This window comes from Melitaea cinxia, chromosome 14 (genome assembly GCF_905220565.1).
Source record: "Melitaea cinxia chromosome 14, ilMelCinx1.1, whole genome shotgun sequence".
Lineage (NCBI taxonomy): Eukaryota > Metazoa > Arthropoda > Insecta > Lepidoptera > Nymphalidae > Melitaea > Melitaea cinxia.
Genome location: NC_059407.1, coordinates 8,661,625 through 8,681,873, shown reverse-complemented (window position 1 = coordinate 8,681,873; position 20,249 = coordinate 8,661,625). Strand labels below are relative to the sequence as shown.

General features: G+C 38.0%; 1 protein-coding gene and 1 pseudogene across 1 annotated transcript; both read right to left on the bottom strand.

Moving 5' to 3' along the window:
- Window positions 1-271: 271 nt before the first annotated feature.
- On the bottom strand, window positions 272-15,140 carry LOC123659917 (annotated as a pseudogene).
- A 247-nt stretch (window positions 15,141-15,387) lies between these two features.
- Window positions 15,388-17,745, bottom strand: LOC123659594 (programmed cell death protein 5). The gene is made up of 3 exons (XM_045594801.1): window positions 17,533-17,745; window positions 17,124-17,232; window positions 15,388-15,837 (listed from the first exon to the last, which is right to left on the bottom strand). Exons 1-3 carry the CDS (start codon window positions 17,596-17,598, stop codon window positions 15,623-15,625), a joined length of 390 nt encoding a protein of 129 aa, XP_045450757.1. The 5' UTR covers window positions 17,599-17,745; the 3' UTR covers window positions 15,388-15,622.
- Window positions 17,746-20,249: the final 2,504 nt, after the last annotated feature.

The following is a 20,249-nucleotide window of genomic DNA, read 5'->3' as shown; positions in this document are numbered from 1 at the left end:
TTCGAGGAAAATCTCTTAAATCATAGTTGTCATTCCTGAACCTTTCAAACCAACGCCTTGCTGTCGCGTCAGAGACCGCATCTTCCCCTTCTGCACTGCGAGTGTTTCGAGCGGCTACGGCTGCCGAATGACCCAAACGATACTCATACAAAAGGCAGTGACGTACGTGCTCCTTCAACGCTTCCATTTTTTGAAAAATAACTAATTGTCCAATTTTGAGTAACACATATTTATAAAGCTTACCCCCACTATATTACACTATATTACTCAACTACATTTCTACATTGGTTCTAGGAAAAGAAAGAAACTTCAGAAAAAATCGCTCATTACTTTCCTTCCAACCCAATAAATAAAAAAAACTAATGTTTTTAGTTAATAGTTAACACATTCTTTATTAATTTTATATTCGCAACAATTTATATCTTTAATTATTGTTTTTCAACAAAAATATTAACCTGTCATACACTAAACCTTTAGCGTCAATACCCCACACGAAGTCAATGTGACTAAATTTAGTTTATGTTACTCTGAACCTTGCCACTTGTTCTCCTAAATCTCTGAAAAGCCTGTCTACATCTGCAACCTGAGCTAACGGATCGCTTTCACAATAATGAAACATGACGGGAGCAGTAACCTTAGAGAGGTCCATAACTCGATGGGATAAGACTGCCATATTTTATTAAATTTTAAACTATACCAAAATCATATCTTCTGAATTTTTTTCCTGCTATTCCTTGGCCGTAGGGGGCAAGCTGCATCACTGATGATCCTGCAGGCGTTTGTCCAAAATAAACTGGCATCATAGTCTGTAAATAATTCATGCAATATGTAACAAATTAGTAGGCACTCGATCGATAATAATATATACCTATGAAGTTTATACGATAGTAGTTTCGTTCTTAATTTTTTTTATTAACAACCATTTATAAATAAAATAAATAAATATCTACAACATACACACACAGTCGTGTGTTCCTAAAATATGCAACTTAATGCTTGTGTTATAGGTAACACCCGACTGTTATAGCTACATATTGTTACGTGTTAGGGTTCGAAGGATTTGGAGAGAAAGACCTGCTGACTCTTTTGAAGACTTTATTTACTAGCACTAGGTTCAACACAAAGCACTAGGTTCAACTACTAAGCACTAACGATGTCCTAAGTCGTAGCCAATGTCGTAGGTTTCGCTGGTATCACTCTTGATCACCATTTTTCACTTTTGAAGTCGCCTCGAAGATCGCTCAAACTGAATTGAACTCGCTCGCCTCCCTGCGGCTATTTATATCGGCAGAGACGAGGCCCAGACCATTCTGGAAAGTTCGCGCATGTAACATAACATAACATAACAATACACTTTATTGTACACCAAAACAGAAATAATACATATTATGGACTTAAAAAGAGTATCATCAGGCATAAAGGGCGGCCTTATCGCTAAAAAGCGATCTCTTCCAGGCAACCTAGGGGCAGAGGAGATGGTATTGTGTCAGTGTAGGTGTACAAATTGAGACATAAACGTTTTAATATATTTACTTATTTACATACATACATACATAAACAGATACATAAATACATACATACGTACATACATACATACATACATACATACATACATACATACACATATACATACATATATACATAAATACAAATATACATAAACATATACATACATAAACACATACATACATAAACACATACATACACAAACACATACATACAAACATACATACATATATATAATTTTATTCACGTTGAATATCAAGATAATGCTTCCTGACAGCCTTTTTAAAAATAGAAAGCGATTGTACACGTCTAATATGCAAGGGTAAAGAATTCCAAAGTCGAGAAGCTTGAACAGTGAAAGATTTAGTATAAAAGGAAGAGGAATGAGGGGGAATTTCAAGAAGTAAGGTATTCTCAGAACGAAGACTGCGTTCATGGATATCACTAAGAAATTTAAATCGTTGCTTTAGGTAAGCAGGTGCAACAGGGTTAAATAGAATAGAGTAAAGTAAGTTAAGAATATGCGTATTCCTGCGAAAGCGAATAGGGAGCCACTTAAGTTTTTTACGGAATTCAGAGATATGATCATATTTACGAAGGCCAAATACGAATCGTATACATAAATTCTGGATTCGCTCAAGTTTATTAATCTGCTCTTCAGTAATGTCAAGATAACATGTGTCTGCGTAGTCCAGAATTGGTAATAGAAGACTATTTGCAAGAGCAATTTTGGTGGGAATTGGAAGTAGATTACGCAGTCTGCGAAGAGATCCAGCTGAAGCAAAAACTTTACGACTGACTTCACAAATCTGCGGGCCCCATGATAGATGTTGATCAAAAATAACGCCTAGATTCTTCACATTTTCATTATATGGAATTACAATACCATTAAAAATTACAGGAGGTAGTTGAGATCGATTTATACGGCTAATTAATTGAGAACTTCCTATAATTATAGTCTTAGTTTTGGTTGGATTTACTACTAATCCGTAAGCTTTACTCCATGTAGTAATGGCAAGTAGATCACCATTTATACGAGATACACATTGAGGCAAGTCACTTACAGTAGAATGAGAGTATATTTGGAGATCGTCTGCATAGAGGTGGTAGAGAGAAGTTATAATATTACAAATGGAATTAATAAATATAGAAAATAATAGAGGGGAGAGCACACCACCCTGGGGGACACCAGCAGCAACCAATGACCAGTTTGAAAATGTGTCATTCAATTTAATTCGCTGCCGGCGACCCTGCAAGTAACTTTGAAACCAATCAGTGGCCTCTGGAGATATGTTAAGAGAACGCATAATGTCGCAAAGTATATCAAAGTCTACAGTATTGAAAGCGTTACTGAAATCAAGCAACGTCAACACTGTAACCTCGCGCCTGTCCATACTAGATCGTATATCGTCAGTTATTTTGACAAGTTCAGTAGTCGTACTATGACCAGGACGGAAACCGGATTGCGAGGTATTTAGGAGACTGTGTTTCAAAAGGAATAGGTTAAGTTGATTATACACAAGGCGCTCGAAGACTTTGGATAAAAAGGGAAGAATAGAAATGGGACGATATTCGGACAGGGATGATGGATTGAGTTTTTTCGGGATAGGTATAATATTAGCATCTTTCCACGTAGACGGAAAAGAGCCAGTGGAGATTGAAGTATTAAAAATTTTGGTTAATATGGGTGTAAGTAAATTAAGGAGAGGAATGATCATCTTACGACTAATGCTGTCAGATCCGACGGAGTTGGACTTAATAGCTAAAATGTTCTTCTTAACATCACATTCAGCCAGCTGATTAAGAAAGAAAGTGGGAGTATTAGGAGTTGGCAAGGTTGAAAGTCGATTTCTTGTCAAAGATTTAGTCACACTATCAATGGTAACAGATGAGGAAAAATGGAGATTCAACTCGTTAAGGTCTAAATTTTGAGAGCGATAATTCTGATGCGCTTTGCCAACTCCCAGTGATTTTAGAAAGTTCCAGACTTTACTAGGATCTTCTGTGTGGCGTCGTTGTGCATCTCTACACACCCTATTACAACGATTCCGAGCCTTAATATATATCTCTCTATTAGCTTCACAGCTATTCAATCTGTATCGTGACTTTGCGCGAACCTTTTTCTCCTGTAATTTTCTAATTTCAGGAGTAATCCATGGAGCAGGGTGATGTCTTACCCTTACAGGTCGAATGGGTGCGTGTATATCATATAGTTGAATTAACAGAGAGTTAAAAGCAGCCACTTGGTCGTCGATTGTATCTGCATTACAAACAACCGACCAATCGATTTTCGCTGCATCATTCTGGAGTCTATCTAAATCCATCCCACCAAAATTCCGTTGCAGAAGAATTCTAGATTTAAGTTTAGGGGGCTTGATTTTGTACGATAGATACAACAAATCGTGAAAGGAGAATGCATCGGCAGAACATTGACCGTGTTTTTCGACATGGTCAACGGAAGAAACAATAATGAGATCTAAAAGAGATGGAACACTATTAGGAAAAGCATGAGTAGCAAGTAAAGGCAGGATATGAAGATTTGACGCATTAATAAGAGTTTTAAGACGGGAAGACCGGTGATCGTTTTTAAGCAGGCAGGTGTTAAAATCACCCATGATCACTGTGTTACTATACAAAGGAGTTAAATTTTGAAGTAAATATTCTAATGAGTTAAAGTAATCAACAGTAAGGCATGGGCTATAGAAGACACCAAGAAGAAGTTTTGTATGAGAAAAAATCACCTCCACAAAAAGATGCTCTGCACCACCGGTCTGAGGTTGCGAAGTGTCAATGATATTAAAAGGGATATGAGAGCGGATATATATTGCAACCCCTCCACCAGCCCGACCAATGCGGTCGTTACGGATCAGGTGGAATCCCGGTAAAGAGAAAGAAGTAGAGGGCAAGCAAGGTTTGAGCCAAGACTCGGAGACTAGGACATCATGAATATTGCCATTATTGAGAGATGACAACAAGTCTGGATAATGAGCAGGGATACTCTGTGCATTTATGTGTACTAAATTGAAGTTCTTAGGAGTATTCGCAAAACAGGAGTCTAACGTGTCGCTCAAAGATGGAATACTATAATAACTGTCAACACTACTTAAATCATCGGAAGCAGAAGATAGCGATAAAAAAGCATCACTATCATTAATGAATGACATTTATGATATTAAAGATATATAAATAAATTAATGAAATAACTAAATAAAATATTTGTGATGTATATACCAAAAAAAAATATATATATTATGATAACATAAATAAAACAAATAAATACGCATGTACCCGGTTTTCGAGACGATACTTCTATATAGTTCCACAGTAGTTCCTCTAACACCATCTAGTATTGAGTAGAGAGTTTCATGCGGTCTCTGTGTGGCTTCAATGGTTGCCGCTAGATGGCACTAGTTTCTTTGTAGGTTCGTAACACTACTCCCCTCTTAGAGATGCTCGTCCCGAGCATCGTTGTTACTGCCATGGTAACGCGCTAAACGGTCTATGTGTACCACTTTGAATGTCCCTCTAGGTTGCTTTTGAATCCTGTAAGTCATATCATTCAGTCGGGTAACCACTTTGTATGGGCCGTCCCACTAGGTCTGCAACTTTGGAGATTTCCCTTTCCGGCGGGTTGGGTTATGCAGCCACACCAGTGACCCTTTCTTGAAGCCGCTCGTGTTCGATTTCCGGTCTTATCTGGTTTTCATTTTCTTGCTTGACTGTAACCCATTTTCCCGAACCAAGGCATGTATATAGTGCAATTTTTGCCTTAAATCGCTGACTCCAGTCAATAGGTCTACTGGTATTCGTAATTCTCCTTGTCTTTTGGATGAATTTCCACCTGCCAGTATCCAGATTTTAGATCTAGGGTTGAGAACCATTTCATGCCACTCAAGGTATCCAAAGTATCGTCGATTCGAGGTAACGGGTAACTGTCCTTCTTAGAGATATCGTTGAGACGCCTATAGTCCACACAAAATCTCGTGCTACCATCTTTCTTTTTCACTAATACAACAGGTGAACACCACGGACTTGCAGACGGTTCAATAATCTTATTCCTTCTCATGTCCTCCAAAAGGCCTTCTACTTCATTTTCCTTTGCGATTGGTATCCGTCTTGCTCGTTGACGAATTGGTCTCTCGGTTCCGGTATCTATCCTGTGCTGGACCACCGATGTTCTTCCAAGGTCCCCTTCGTGACTGGAGAAGATATTCGCGTAGCGCTGTAAAAACTTCTTGGCTTTCAAGCTCTGCGAATAAGTAAGATTACTCTTGCAGTCATCGAGTATCTCAGTCACTAATTCGTAGTTGTTGCTCTTTGCCAAAACTGCGCCTGTCATCGAACTACACTTTTTCATCCAGACAACTTCTTCACACTTTCCAATGACGTCACCTTTGTTCAAGAAGATCTCGCGATCATCAAGATTCAAAACCTTGACCACAGCGTTACTGCTTCCACTAACAAGGGTCCTCGCCGTCATCAGTTTTTGCGCCGATGTCTTGGTAGGTGTGTCTTCGATCAACACGCATCTGTTTGACTTTTTCTTTCCAGCTGGCGGTAGTTTCACCAACACCCGAGCTTCCGATCTTCCAGGTATAATGACTTTCTTTACAAATGCGACTTTCCCGCAAGCGCCTCTAAGAATGAAGATTTTTTTCTTCACCACACTTGAAAACTCCGTCAGTGACATTAATTCTGCAGTTGTGTTCCTTCATGAAATCCAAACCCATGATGCAATCATCCATAATCTCAGCCACGATAACGTTATGAGAGAATGAGGACCCCCCTACATACATCGTAACTGACATTTCTCCCAGGACGGGTATTGGCTGACCGGAGGCCGTAAGAAGCCGACAGTTAATTCTCCTCTTGTGTCCCCTTACGGCTTTTACCAGCTTTGGGTTCACTATTATTCTAGAGGCTCCTGTGTCTAGGGTCATTTTGAAATCCGTCCCGTTAATAGTCCCCTGAATCGAAAGACTATTCCCGCTGCATGCCTGCGAGATAACAGTTATTGGGGCTTCCTCCGCGTCAACCAGTACTCTCCCCTTAGTCCTGGCTTTTATTCGTTCCCTTGTCCCGGGCCCTTTTTGCCGCACTTGTAGCACATGACTCCAGAGCTTTTCTTCGTAGCAGCCTTAACCTCCTTGACTTCCTCAGAGACCTCGCGGATCTTATGGGTTTGCCGTATGTCATGGCGAACAGCCTCGACCTCCAAAGCATGCGCCAATGCTTCCTTTAACGTGGTATGGTGACGAAGCCTCACTGCAGCTCTGACCTCCAGGTCTTTGATTTCGTTGACAAATGCTTGAAGAATATTCGTGTCTACCATCTTGGTGTCTGCTCCTGGGTGTGCCTTCCTGACGAGTTTTTCAATTTCCATCACCCATTGTTGTAGTCCTTCTCCTGTGCGTTGTACTCTGTCACGCAGTTGGGCACGGAACACGTGCTCCAGGTGTCGCTCCCCGTATCGGGATTCAAGTGCCTCCATCAAGTCTTGGAACCCGTTTCCTATATGTGACAGTGCTTCCAGAACCGATAAAGCTTGCCCTCTGAGCGCAACAGTGAGGGCAGTCAGGCATTGCTCTTCCGTCCATCCGTTGGCAGTAGCAACAGTCTGGAATTGTTGACGATAAGCGTTTCATGGAGTAGTGCCGTCGTACGGAGGCACTTTCACTCTTGGTCCTTGTGCCACTCCGGTACTTCCACTAGACATGGCGACTCCCATGGTTTCAAGGCGCACTACTTTCTTCTGTAATTCAGTGAAGACCGGTTTTCACATTTAACCAACAACAACTAACCCGGTAACTCTTTCTTCCACTACGTCGACATCTTTTCGAAGCTTAGTCACCGCGTCACTAACATCTGCGTTTTTTCTTGGAGCTCTTTTTGTTGCTCTTGTAATTCTTGCAAAGCACCACGAATTTCAGCCTTTTGTTGCTCTTGTGATTCTTGCAAAGCACCACGAATTTCAGCCTTTTGTTGCTCTTGTGATTCTTGCAAAGCACGAATTTCAGCCTTTTGTTGCTCTTGTGATTCTTGCAAAGCACGAATTTCAGCCCTTTGAAGGTCCATTAATTTAATTAAACTTCCTAATTGAAGAGCCACTTGAGAGTCTGTAAAAGCTACGGTGTCGCTGGTGGGCGTGGTAAGGTGGGCGTATCCAGTAGGTGGGGCTTGAGACAAAGTAGGCGGGGCCTGAGTCTGAGTAGACGGGGCCTGAGCCCGAGTGGGCGGGACCTGAGCCCGAGTGGGCGGGGCCTGAGTCCGAGTAGGCGGGGCCTGGGGCATGATAGGCGGGGTCAGTGGGCGAGGCTGGTCCACGGTCGGCGGAGCTTGGTCCCCGGTAGGTGTGGCCTCTGTAGCTCGTTGTGCCCTTGTCCTGACGCCCTTGAAGTCCTTGAAGTCTTCTCTCGGAATCAATGGCATCTCCAAATCTCACTTCCGATACCAGTTGTTACGTGTTATGGTTCGAAGGATTTGGAGAGAAAGACCTGCTGACTCTTTTGAAGACTTTATTTACTAGCACTAGGTTCAACACAAAGCACTAGGTTCTACTAAGCACTAACGATGTCTTAAGTCGTAGCCAATGTCGTAGGTTTCGCTGGTATCACTCTTGATCACTATTTTTCACTTTTGAAGTCGCCTCGAAGATCGCTCAAACTGAACTGAACTGGCTCGCCTCCCTGCGGCTATTTATATCGGCAGAGACGAGGCCCAGACCATTCTGGAAAGTTCGCGCATGGACCCGGTTTTCGAGACTATACTTCTATATACGTAGTTCCACCGTAGTTCCTCTAACGCCATCTAGTATTGAGTAGAGAGTTTCATGCGGTCTCTGTCTTTGTGTTGTTTCAATGGTTGCCGCTAGATGGCGCTAGTTTCTTTGTGGGTTCGTAACTATGTTTTTTTGTCTATAAATAGACATATAAATAATACATATATAAATAAATATATATCTTACACCCAGACTCAGGGTGGGAATCGAACCCACAACTCCCGGAGTAGAAAGCATATTCATTCAGCAGAAAAACTTTATAAATAAAATAAAAATAAATGTATTTAAAATATTAAACATACTGCATTATGCTGTATCTCATTCCACCCTCCAGCTAAAAATAGTATAGTATACTGCTGCACAAGGCCTGAATAATCGAATCATCGCTGCAGAAAGTTAAACCCACCCATTTGTAAAATTCTCTATTTGGTAAAAGTAAACCACTATTTGGTAAATCTAATAAAAGTAAAGAAGTAACAAGTAAATAAAGATACCCTATAATTACCGCTATGTCGTGTGCGTGAATTGATATTGCCTGCAATAAAGGGTTTTCATTATTAGCTATGTACCTACGCCACAGGAGCTGATGCATGCATAGAAATAATTTTCTCGTTGTATTCTGGTCTAAGTGAGTACATAACGAAGAAAGAAGAGGTTCCCTGTGAAAAACCGATGTAATGCAAAGCCAATTTCCCTGTATACCTAAGAACATAATCAATCATAGTTGGCAAATCTGTTTCCAATTTCATCCCACGAGAATTGCCAAAAATTAACGTTGGTAGGATTAAACTTATATATAGCTACGTGAAAAATAGTTTCCACGAGCATTACCCAGCCACGCGTCATAACCTTCTTCGGCTAAGATATAAGCTGAAACGAATATAAAATAAGGACATAAAGTATCAACATCAGAAAATCTACAAAAACTAAGTTTTTGATTTATGACCTGAAAAGAGAATGTATCTATTTCTTTGGATTGCAATTATATGTTTATATATAAGTCCAGGTCCTGAAGTAATGTAATCCGCGGAAGACATAACCAAGCCATGCATAAGGAAAACAACTGGTTCATCACCAGGAACATTGTTCATGTCACGTCCATAAGGTAGACGGTTCACGCCCAATATATAGCCATTATCAGTCGTCACGAAGTGCACTTCAAATGGGTAGTTAAGTATATTTCTTTACCAAATCCGGCTGAAAAAGTTTTCTTTATAATTAATAAATTTAATTTCCACTCATCTTTATCAACTATGTAATCCTACACCGAATAATACGCTTTATCTATTATTATTTTTTTAATAAACCTTTTTTATTTTGAGACAATTCAAAAATTGTGTGTGGGGTTTTATTATACATGTAAATACCATAACCCAGAAAGGAGAAGTTTACTTTACGCAGTCGGAAACTTGGAGTTACAATTTTGTTATTCCTTTTCGTGTTTACATTATGATTATTACCTACTGTTTATTTCAAATAATGAATATTCTGGTGAATATATAATATTGTTATAAATATATTGCGACGCAATTGTTAATGTCTACTTATTGAAAAACATCCCGTAGAGAAACACGAGCTCCAAGATCGTAAATGCTGCGAATAGCACTTTTTGCAAGATTATAACAGTCTCAATATCTGTAGCATTACTTACCCTACAGTAAAAGACCGTAAGACATAACACTATGGAAATAGCTAAAATACATTAAACGTGCAGTAGTAACGTCGGTCAGTTGTCGTACTTTTGTAACCGCGAATGCTGCGGAGTTGAGTCTACCATTCAAGGATGACAAATGGGAATTCTACTGAAGTTTTGAGTCCAAATGTATCCCTAAGAAAACTGTAGTATCATTGATAATAAGCCTCTCATTATTTATTATAAAATTATAATTTGGAAGCTTAACATTAAGTAACGAAAACACAACGTACTTGATTTTTTTGGCGTTCAAAACAAAGCTGTTTGTTTTCAACCAATCTTGAATTCGCGACAAAGAACTGTTGACGTCATTATAATTTACAGATTCAGATTCACGGCAGCTTTATATATATATATATATATATATATATATATATATATATATATATGCTATATATATATATATATATATATATATATATATATATATATATATATATATACTTGCTGCTGTGACTTCGTCCGCGTGGAGTTAAAAAAAATATCATTCAGTTCGCAAAGTAACAAAATAAATAAATGACTAAAATAAAAGTAGCCTAAGTTACTCCTTATTACATGAGTTATCTGCCATTGGTATGTAACTTCGAAACTACTGAACCAATTTTTATATAAAATTTTACGCATCTATAATTTGGTCCAACTTGGGAGCTAGGGGTAGTTTTTATCTCAATCCGACCTGGTAGGTGGCGCTGCTATCGGTATATAACTCCAAAACTACTGAACCAATTTTTATCAAGTTTTGTTAGCATCTGTAATTTTATCTGACTTGGAAGATATGGCAGTTTTTATCTCAATTGGACCCGGTAGGTGGCGCTGCTATCTGTATGTAGCTCCGAAACTATCAAATTTTGTAAACATCTTTAATTTGGTCTAACTTGGAAGATATAGTAGTTTTTATCTTAATTGGACTCGGTAGGTGGCGCTGCTCACGGTATGTAAGCTATCAAATTTGGTAGCTGTTTTCCGGGCAGGACAACGTCTGCCGGGTCTGCTAGTATAGTATAAAAGTATCCACCATCATCATTTAATACGAATTAGAGCGGGTAACATTATCTTTGAAGCGTTGGTTATTGCAGTGAATTTTAATGTTTCACCATCTCGGTGTAGAACACTATCAGCGCCATCTATATGATCATGATCTATCATCTATTTAATATGATCATGAAAACGCTATGCTACACGCTGTTTTTGTAAGTTTTTGCTTTTTCGCAAAATCTCGTCATTTTAATGTTTACATTGTTTTATCGTATGATTATTCCGGCAATATCACTACTTAATAAGGTGCATAAGTTGTATAGCAAGCCACGGGAACTCTTTAATTTTTCGGGATTAAAAGCATCTTTATGTTGACCAGGGATATAAGCTACCACCATACAAAATTTCATTTAAATCGGTCCAGTCCTCGCGGAGATTAGCCCGTACAAACAGACAGACAAACAGAGAAACAAAATTTTTGAAAAAATACATAAATTAGTTCTATTTCGTTTCTTACATGGCACGGTTCTTAGTATTTTTTTTCATTGTACAGAAATTCGACCTCTTCAGTTTTATTATAATTACTAGCGACCCGCCCCGACTTCGCACGGGTGCAATGCTGATACTAAATATATACAGAATGTCTTTAGTTATAGTGTGAAGCTAGCTTATGACATGGTTATTAACATAATAACAACAACATTCAAATATGCGTCGTTAGATTACACGTTGTTCCAGAATGCGTTGAAGAAATAAAGGTTCACTGCTCGTTCCCCGTGATATTTGTGCCAAATTTGAAGTAAATCCATGCAGTACTTATTGAGTTTATCCCGGACATACATACAGACAAACAGACAAAAATTCTAAAAACTATATTTTTGGCTTCGGTATCGATTGTAGATCACATCCCAAGTATTCTTTAAAAAATATATTAAATATACAGTTTTGTATTTCCTACCATTTTATTTTATGTATAGATATCCCTATAGATTATATTTTAACAGACATGCAGGGGAAAGGGACAGATTATTTTATAACCTAGCTTCAATCCGCCATCTCGAATTGGAGCAGCGTGGTGGGTTAAGCTCTGATCCTGCTCCTCCTCCTCCATGGGGAAAGAGGCCTATGCCCAGTAGTGGGATATTACAGGCTGAAGCGTATAACCTAGCTAGGAGTACAGTAGGTATTTTTTATATATTTACACATTACACATTCACATTTTATATATTCGCTACTATAAGTAACGATCGCTGACAGGTGTATATGATAACAATCGGCATGTAGTGTAGACCTTAAAGGACAGACATCCAATCCAGAAAGAAGAATCGAACACGCAAACCGCCGGCGTTTTGAGGTGTACAGAACACACATACCACTACACAAGAGCAGTTGTTGACAAATGTTATCAGGCGTTTATTATAACACATAGGAACATTGGTTTTACATGCTCTCTGACGCATAACGGTGCTATTTACAAGAACAAAAACCCAGGCATAAAATCGATATTTGTACAAATACAAATGGTAACTTCGAATAAAAATCGAATCCGTAACTGTGGGCTTAAATGAAATTATCAAGCTCGTTTAAGCTTCATATTCAGAACTGAATGTAAAAACGTAAAGCCCGTTAAATATAACTATGTGTTTACTATCTTATTGCTAGCTTACTGCCATTAAAATAATTATTATTCTGAAGTCTTGAGAAACAGTTTAAAAAATAGTAGTTTTAGAAATAGTTTGAAAAATCAGAACAAATAAAATCATATGTATCGGGTACAATACAATACAAATACACTTTATTGTACACTATCAGAGAAAAAAAATTACACCGAAAAAGAAAATATAGACATGATGACAATTAAGTAATCCAGGGTGCAAGTTCGTCTAATTGGAGCATGAATGTCGTACATCTGAGTGAGTAAGGAGTTAAAGATATTGATTTGCTCATTAACTGACCTACCATCCACAGCCCCCAACCAGCCATTTTACCAGCATCTTCCCGTAAGTGATCCAAATTCATTCCACCAAAATTGTGCTGCAGAAGTATTCTCGCTTTTGACTTAGGAGGTTGGATTTTATATGAGAGGAAAAGAAGATCGTGATAGGAGAAAGCAAGTGATGGAAATTGACCATGTTTCACAACATGATCAATAGATGAAACAATAATTAAATCTAGCAAGGAGGGATCCTTGCTAGATTTAATTATTGTTTCATCTATTTAGAAAGCAGTGATTTGCGGTAAGAGGAAGAATATTTAAATTTGATCCATTAATAACTGAAAATAAACGCAATATTGGAGCATCCTTTTTCAGCAGGCACGTATTGATGTCACCCATTATAACAGTATGGTTGTATATAGGAGAAAAATTGTCCAACAAATTTTCAAAGGATTGAAAGAAGTCAACGTTTTTCGAAGGACTATAGTATACGCCTAAAAGCAATTTTGTGCAAGAGAGGGTAACCTCAACAAAAAGGTGCTCTGGGTCACCGTCATTACGATTTTGAGAAAAGCTTATAATAAAGGAATATGACATCTGAGGTAGATGGCGACACCACCACCTGGCCGCCTAGTACGATCGTTCCGAATTTAAGTGGAATCCCGGGAGAGAGTAGGAGATTGAGGGAAAGCAAGGTTTTTAAGCCAAGTCTCTGATACAAGAATAGCGTGTAAATGCTTATTTTGAAAAGAAGATAACAAGTCTGGAAAATGTGGTGGAATACTCTGAGCTGAGATATGAATAATATTTAGATTATTCCCAACTTCATTAAAATGTGAGTCGAGGGAATCAGTCAGGGAATGGAGATAAATGGGTATACATATAATAATTATAAAATATATATTTTAAGAGTTATAGCCTCTTGTAAATCCTGATAAATATTAATAATTGACCCATTATAATTATGACAGTAGCTTGGGAAGTAGGTATACAAAACATACATACCATTATAACAAATAATCCTCTGTTTCTAAAAATAAATAATCACCTAAGTGAATTTATTTATAAATATGACAGAACTAGGGACTAGGATTAAACTGGAACTGACTTGAATCACTCTAAATAAATATCGAGTAATTCTATTTTAAATAATACTTCATATACTAAATACAAAAGTTTATTATTAAATGTTAAGCTGTTTTTATATAAAAGTAAAATTAAGATAAATACAACCCAAAAAGTAATCTTATGTAAATTTTAAGTTTAAGTGCACCTTTTAACAAATTATTGAAATAATATAAGCAAATAGTGTAAATAAAGCTAAAATAAAATTAAGGCTGTTTTACGCCGAGGCAAGAATGTGCGGCATTGTGGCATACTACATATTGTGGCGTGCGCCATCTTGTGGCATGTTACAAATTACGGCAATTGAGGCATGCGGCGGCATATTTTACGCCGATACAACAATTTTTAAGCGTCGTGCTATAAAATGTTAGTCTGCCTACTTGATTGATTGAGATGTGGTAGAATTTCTATAGACATGGCAGAATATGGCTGATCCAGAAAATAAATAATATAATAAAAACAATAATAAATATAACAGAAATCATCATCATTGGCCTTAGTCCGTCTATTGCAGACGATTTAGACAGTGTCAGACAGACACTGTGTCGCCTAGGACAACTCTTCAGGAAAACGCAGAGTTGCCTAAGCTCTGTGCCACCCTCTCCTCACTGGCTGGCACAGGAACGACGAGTCGATACATGTGGAGCCAGTTCGGCTGCAGGAGTCTTTCGCATTTTAGAACTATGCCACGAATGCTTAACGGAGATCCCATTCCAGGTTTCCAATGAAGTTTTCCTTCTCCAGGACCCTGATGATTTTAGGCCAGGTTTATCCCTCGGTCGCCTTTGACGACCCCCACGGGAAGAAAGGAGGTGGTGCTATTCTACTCGGCCGACACCACACGACAAATAATAGAAATATAATAATATAAATATATAAAATAATCAAATATTAAAATATATTATTAATTAATTATAAATATTTTTCATTGCACCACTCCATGACCCATTTATCTCATTTTGTAAATTCTAAAATAAATAAGTACAATCAAAACTACCTAGAAACTGGTTTGTCGCATCAAAAATCCATTGTGTGAATCCATTGTGCTCGGATACAAGCTGCGACAGTCTGCCACATGACGCAAAGATGTCGCCATGTCGCAAGGTTCTTGACACAATGTGCGACATTTTATGCGACAAAGCAACATTCCACAATTTCTACGTGACATTGGCGAAATCATATGTGCTCATTTGGCACTATTGAAAGCCATTTTAACTTGAAGAAGAAGAACATACCACAATAACGCACATTGTTGTCTCGGCGTAAAACAGGCTTTAAAATCTAGTGTACAAATATTACATAATTTTACTATTAATATTATGTAATAATTTTTAATAAACAAATTATTGACTATGAAATTAAATAACACAATAATTAAAATACTTGAAACAAGTTTTATTGTTAAAGATGTTAAGCTTACTTTTTCTCTGCTGCAGTGAAAACATTTCTGAAAAAAAAATTTTTTACTTTTAAAATATAACAAACACTATTCATTTTTATTAAGGAGTGACAGACATAATCAAAATCCACTCATTATTAACATCAGTTGGTCATATTATATCCGTACATACTATCATAAAAGTTTAATTATTTGCATAGTAAATAAATACTACAAATCATCATCATCAGAATCAAGTGCAGCTCTTCTTCTATCAAATTTAACAGTGCTCGTCGATTTAGGCATCTGTTGATTCAATGATTCTAACAACTGGATCAGTTCCTTCTCAGATATCTTTGTGTTCACTTGACCCGTTTGAGCTATTCTACAGATCATATTTTCCACCATTGCACCTTTCTCTGGTTTGCTTAACTTGATTGTGTTTACTGTAAAAACAAATGATATATTTAATAATTATTATTTTATGGTACGAATGATTTAAGCAAATTAATAAATTTCAACACACAATATTTGATTTTTTTTAATTTAATAAGAAGTAAAATCAACATGGGTAAAACAGTGCCTAGTGTCTAATTGATATAATAATAATAAATACTAGTGATTGCCCACTGCTCAAAATTTGACCATAACTAATTTCAATTATAAGTTTGAACATTATTAAGGTTCTGATGTCAAAAACTATACTTATATAATAATAAACATAAGATGCATGTTGTGTCAAATACTTGTTAGTGTGTGTAATTTTTTTTTATCATTATAACGATACAGATTTTTTCAGATTTGATCACAGTTTATTAAGTTTTTTAGATGCCGGACGTTTTGGATACTTTACAGTAACCATGGTCACGGGAGTATTTTTTATCGATTTAATGTATTTTTTATGCATAAATTGAAAAAATAATAGCATTTTGCATTCCTTCTCTATATAAACTATAAATGTGCAAAATTTCATATTCCTCCGTCCATGCAATTTTCGTAAAAAGGGGTATAAAGTTTTTACTTCACATCTTTATATATATATATATATATATATATATATATATATCTTGTGTGCGTGTGTATGTCACTGAACTCCTCCTAGATGGCTGGAACGATTTTGATGAAATTTTTTGTGTGAGTTCAAGGGGATTCGAGGATGGTTTAGATTCACAATTTGGTCCACTGGAAAATGTTTATTAAACTAATTTTTCATTTATAAGTAGTTGTTAATTTTGGAATGTTTTACATTGCATCGCGGCATTAAATATTATTCTATTTTAATTTCAGTTTGTCCCGACAGTTGGTGCTGCGATCAAATTGAGAAAAATATTTGAAATTTTGTGTTATGGCAAAACAACGTTTGCGGGGTCAGCTAGTATTAATATATAGAAGATAATTATGTAGTAAATATTTATATTTTTATATTATATTGTATGCCTGTGTGTGTCAAATACATGGTAGTTGTGTAATGTTTTTTTTATTAATGATTTAATATATTTTTATGCATATAAAATATTAGCATTCTGCACTCCTTCTCTATATAAACTATAAGTGTGCAAAATTTCATACTCCTTTGATCGCGCAATTTTCGTAAAAAGTGGTACAAAGATTTGCTTCACATATTAATATATAAGATAAAAGCCTAAGTAAAATGTTATAAAGAGAATAATAACAGAAATATTTACACAACATGTTGAAAAATAACTAAAGTGATATTTAACATAATAATTACATCTAGCTCTGGCATCCTGGCTCAAGACTTGAGCAAGAATTGAATGTTTTGCTTCTTCCATTGCTTGCATTCTTTCCTCCTGAGCCTTGGCTTGATTGGGATCTCCACCCTTAATAAAAATAACATTTTTAATCGGACAATATTAATACACGTAAAGCAATGGTTAATTACTTATAATTTAGAAACTATTCGTAAAACAATTATCATATGCTACACAATTGAAATGAGTTGTTTGTATTTGCAAAACAGCTATTGTTTGTTTTATTGATATGTTAAAACTTCGACACCAAATGATGAATTGCTTTGGATATTCTCTTATTAACATATTAACAATAACATCAACTGAAACAAAGTAACAAGCCGCTATTAAAATTGTATCCACATAACCTCAATAAAAAACAAAACATACCCCATGTTGAGCTTGTAGCTGAGCTAATCGTTGCTGTCTTATTTTCTCTAATTCAGGATCAGACATTTGGTTAAAATTTCTTTTTGCTTTTTAATATATCTAACTGGAATCGTTTGATCCCAAGAATAGTAGTGAATAGTTTATTAGTGAAGATGACAGATATTATTTGACAATTACGAAGACTGTCAAGTAAATAGCTATCAAATTATAGACAAGAATCAATAGACTTTTTTTGTTTATATAAACAAAAAAGCTTAGTTCTTTTGAATGTTTTTTAGTTAGGTGCCTGTCGCCTGATGCCTTCGCTTCCGCTGGAACCACAATGAGACAATACTGCTACTATATACGATACTAAGCTTAATGTAAGTAAAATTAAACTTGATTCTGGCATCCTGTCTGATGAGTTGCGCAATTCGGGTCAGGGCGGACCGCTCGACTCTGGATGATGCTCTGAGGTCTCTCTCTGCGGTAACGGTGGACAGTGGAGATATACTCCTGGCCATCTCACTGGACGTGGTGAACGCCTTCAACAGTATTCTTGTTGAGACGATTGTCGAGGCACTGATGTTCCATGAAGTGCCCCACAACAGTCAACAGTCGACATAGACCTCCACAAATTCACGCCAAAAATGGCGTAAACTCATGTGTGTTGCCCATAGTCACCACGCTAGGCAGGCAGGTTGGTGACCGCAGGGCTAGCTGTGTCGCACCGAAGACGCTGATGCCCTTCTTCGGTCGATGCATTTCAAAGACTAGCTCATTAATGCAGTTTGTAGTGACCTCAGTTGAGCGTTTTGTGCTTTTTGCTCTGGGAGCTGTGAGTTCGATTCCCACCCCGAGTCTGGGTGTAATCATCACTCATCATCACTTCTGCCTATCGCAGTCAACTGCTTGACGTATGCCGATATAGTCGGGGCGTCGCGGTAGTATATATGTGAAAGCGATCCCGTGGCGCCCCGCTATGGCGATGAGGGCACCGCTGGGTTTTAGTGGGTAGTCTGGGTTGGCCAGGAATCCGACACTCCCGCCGGCCTCGTCAGCGGGGTGCTTATAAGCTTTCCTCGCAAAAAAAAAGCTCCGCTAAATATTAGTTCGCTGGGAAGGTTGGCTGTCTTTTCATGTGTTTATTTGCATTCGCAAAAAAAATCTGCATCAATTTATGCTTAAGCGGATACGAATGTATATGTCTAAATCAGTGTGGATATGGATATTTTTAGTAATGATTAGTAAAATAGGCGGGGCTTAAGTTGAACAATAACCTTCGATGTGCAGTCGAATCGAAGTGCGGGACGCGGACACAGTGCGTAACCTTAAGAGGAAATGGTACCGAAGAGACTTTTCAAAAATAGGTATTTGAATAAAAAGTTTCTGTCTCGCTGCATGCCGTTACCGGGCCCCGCGCCATCTCCGCTTCGTTTTTTCTGTGTGTGACTGTCGTGTTGTTAGTGTGCGTGCGCCGGCTATTCAGCTATTATAAGGCCTTCTACACGGTCGGGATCGACCGCCGGCTCTCGTGTCCTTGGTCGGGTCAACCAATTTTTGTATTCATTCTACACGGTCGGTGGTTGGCTCAACTTGTCAGTTCTTCTCTGGTATTTGAAGCGATGGCTCCTTGCATTTTTAACCGACTTCCAAAAAAGTAGGAGGTTCTCAATTCGACATTTTTTTTTTTTATGTATGTTACATCAGAACTTTTGACCGTGTGGACCGTTTTCGACAATTTTTTTTTTGAATCGAAAGGTGGTGTGTGTCAATTGGTCCCATTTAAATTTATTTGAGATCTAACAACTACTTTTCGAGTTATATCTAATAATGCGTTTTTACTTGACGCTTTTTTCGTCGACCTACGTTGTATTATACTGCATAACTTTCTACTGGATGAACCGATTTTGATAATTCTTTTTTTGTTGGAAAAGGGATATCCCTAGTTTGGTACTGTGATAAGGAAACCAGGATTTGATGATGGAATCCCAGAGAAATCGATGGAAACTCTCGAAAATCCGCAATAACTTTTTACTGGGTGTACCGATTTTGATAATTTTTAATTTAATCGAAAGCTGATGTTTATGTGCTGTGTGGCTACGGGTGCTGTGTGGCTACGGCACTAAAGAATTTAGCCACCCCCTCTCTTCCCGTGGGTGTCGTAAGAGGCGACTAAGGGATAACACAGTTCCGCTACCATCTTGGAACTTGAAAAGCCGACCGATGGCGGGATAACCATCCAACTGCTGGCTTCTCAAATGCACAGACCGAGGACGGGCAGCAGCGTCTTCGGTGCGACAAAGTCAGCCCTGCGGTCACCAACCCGCCTGCCCAGCGTGGTGACTGTGGGCAAAAACCCCCATGAGTTCGAACTTAAAAATAAGGCCCTCAGTTCCCGGCAGCCCCACTATTCCCGACTACGGCAGCGGCCGTGGTAACGGTGGGGTAGAGGGTGCCAAGAATCACCGGGGTACGGGAGGCTGCCATAGAAAAATATTCCTGGCTACGTATAATGGACGCACGCTACGGTTGGACCATCACCTCACCGAACTTGAGGTAGAACTTAGTCAAATTAAGTGGAGCATACTGGGGTTGTCTGAAGTCCAAAGAGAGGGAGAGGACACGATGATCCTGGACTCCGGGCACTTGTTCTACTTCCGTGAAGGTGATGGGCTTTCCCAAGGTGGCGTCGGTTTTCTGGTTCACAAGACTCTCACTAACAACGTTGTGGAAGT

Coding starts and splice junctions, on each gene's coding strand:
- LOC123659594 (XM_045594801.1), bottom strand. CDS start 17,598: ATGTCTGATCCTGAATTAGAGAAAATAAGACAGCAACGATTAGCTCAG. Junction 17,233..17,532: donor AGCTACAAGCTCAACATGGG/GTATGTTTTGTT, acceptor ATTTTTATTAAG/GGTGGAGATCCCAATCAAGC. Junction 15,838..17,123: donor CCAGGATGCCAGAGCTAGAT/GTAATTATTATG, acceptor TTGTTTTTACAG/TAAACACAATCAAGTTAAGC.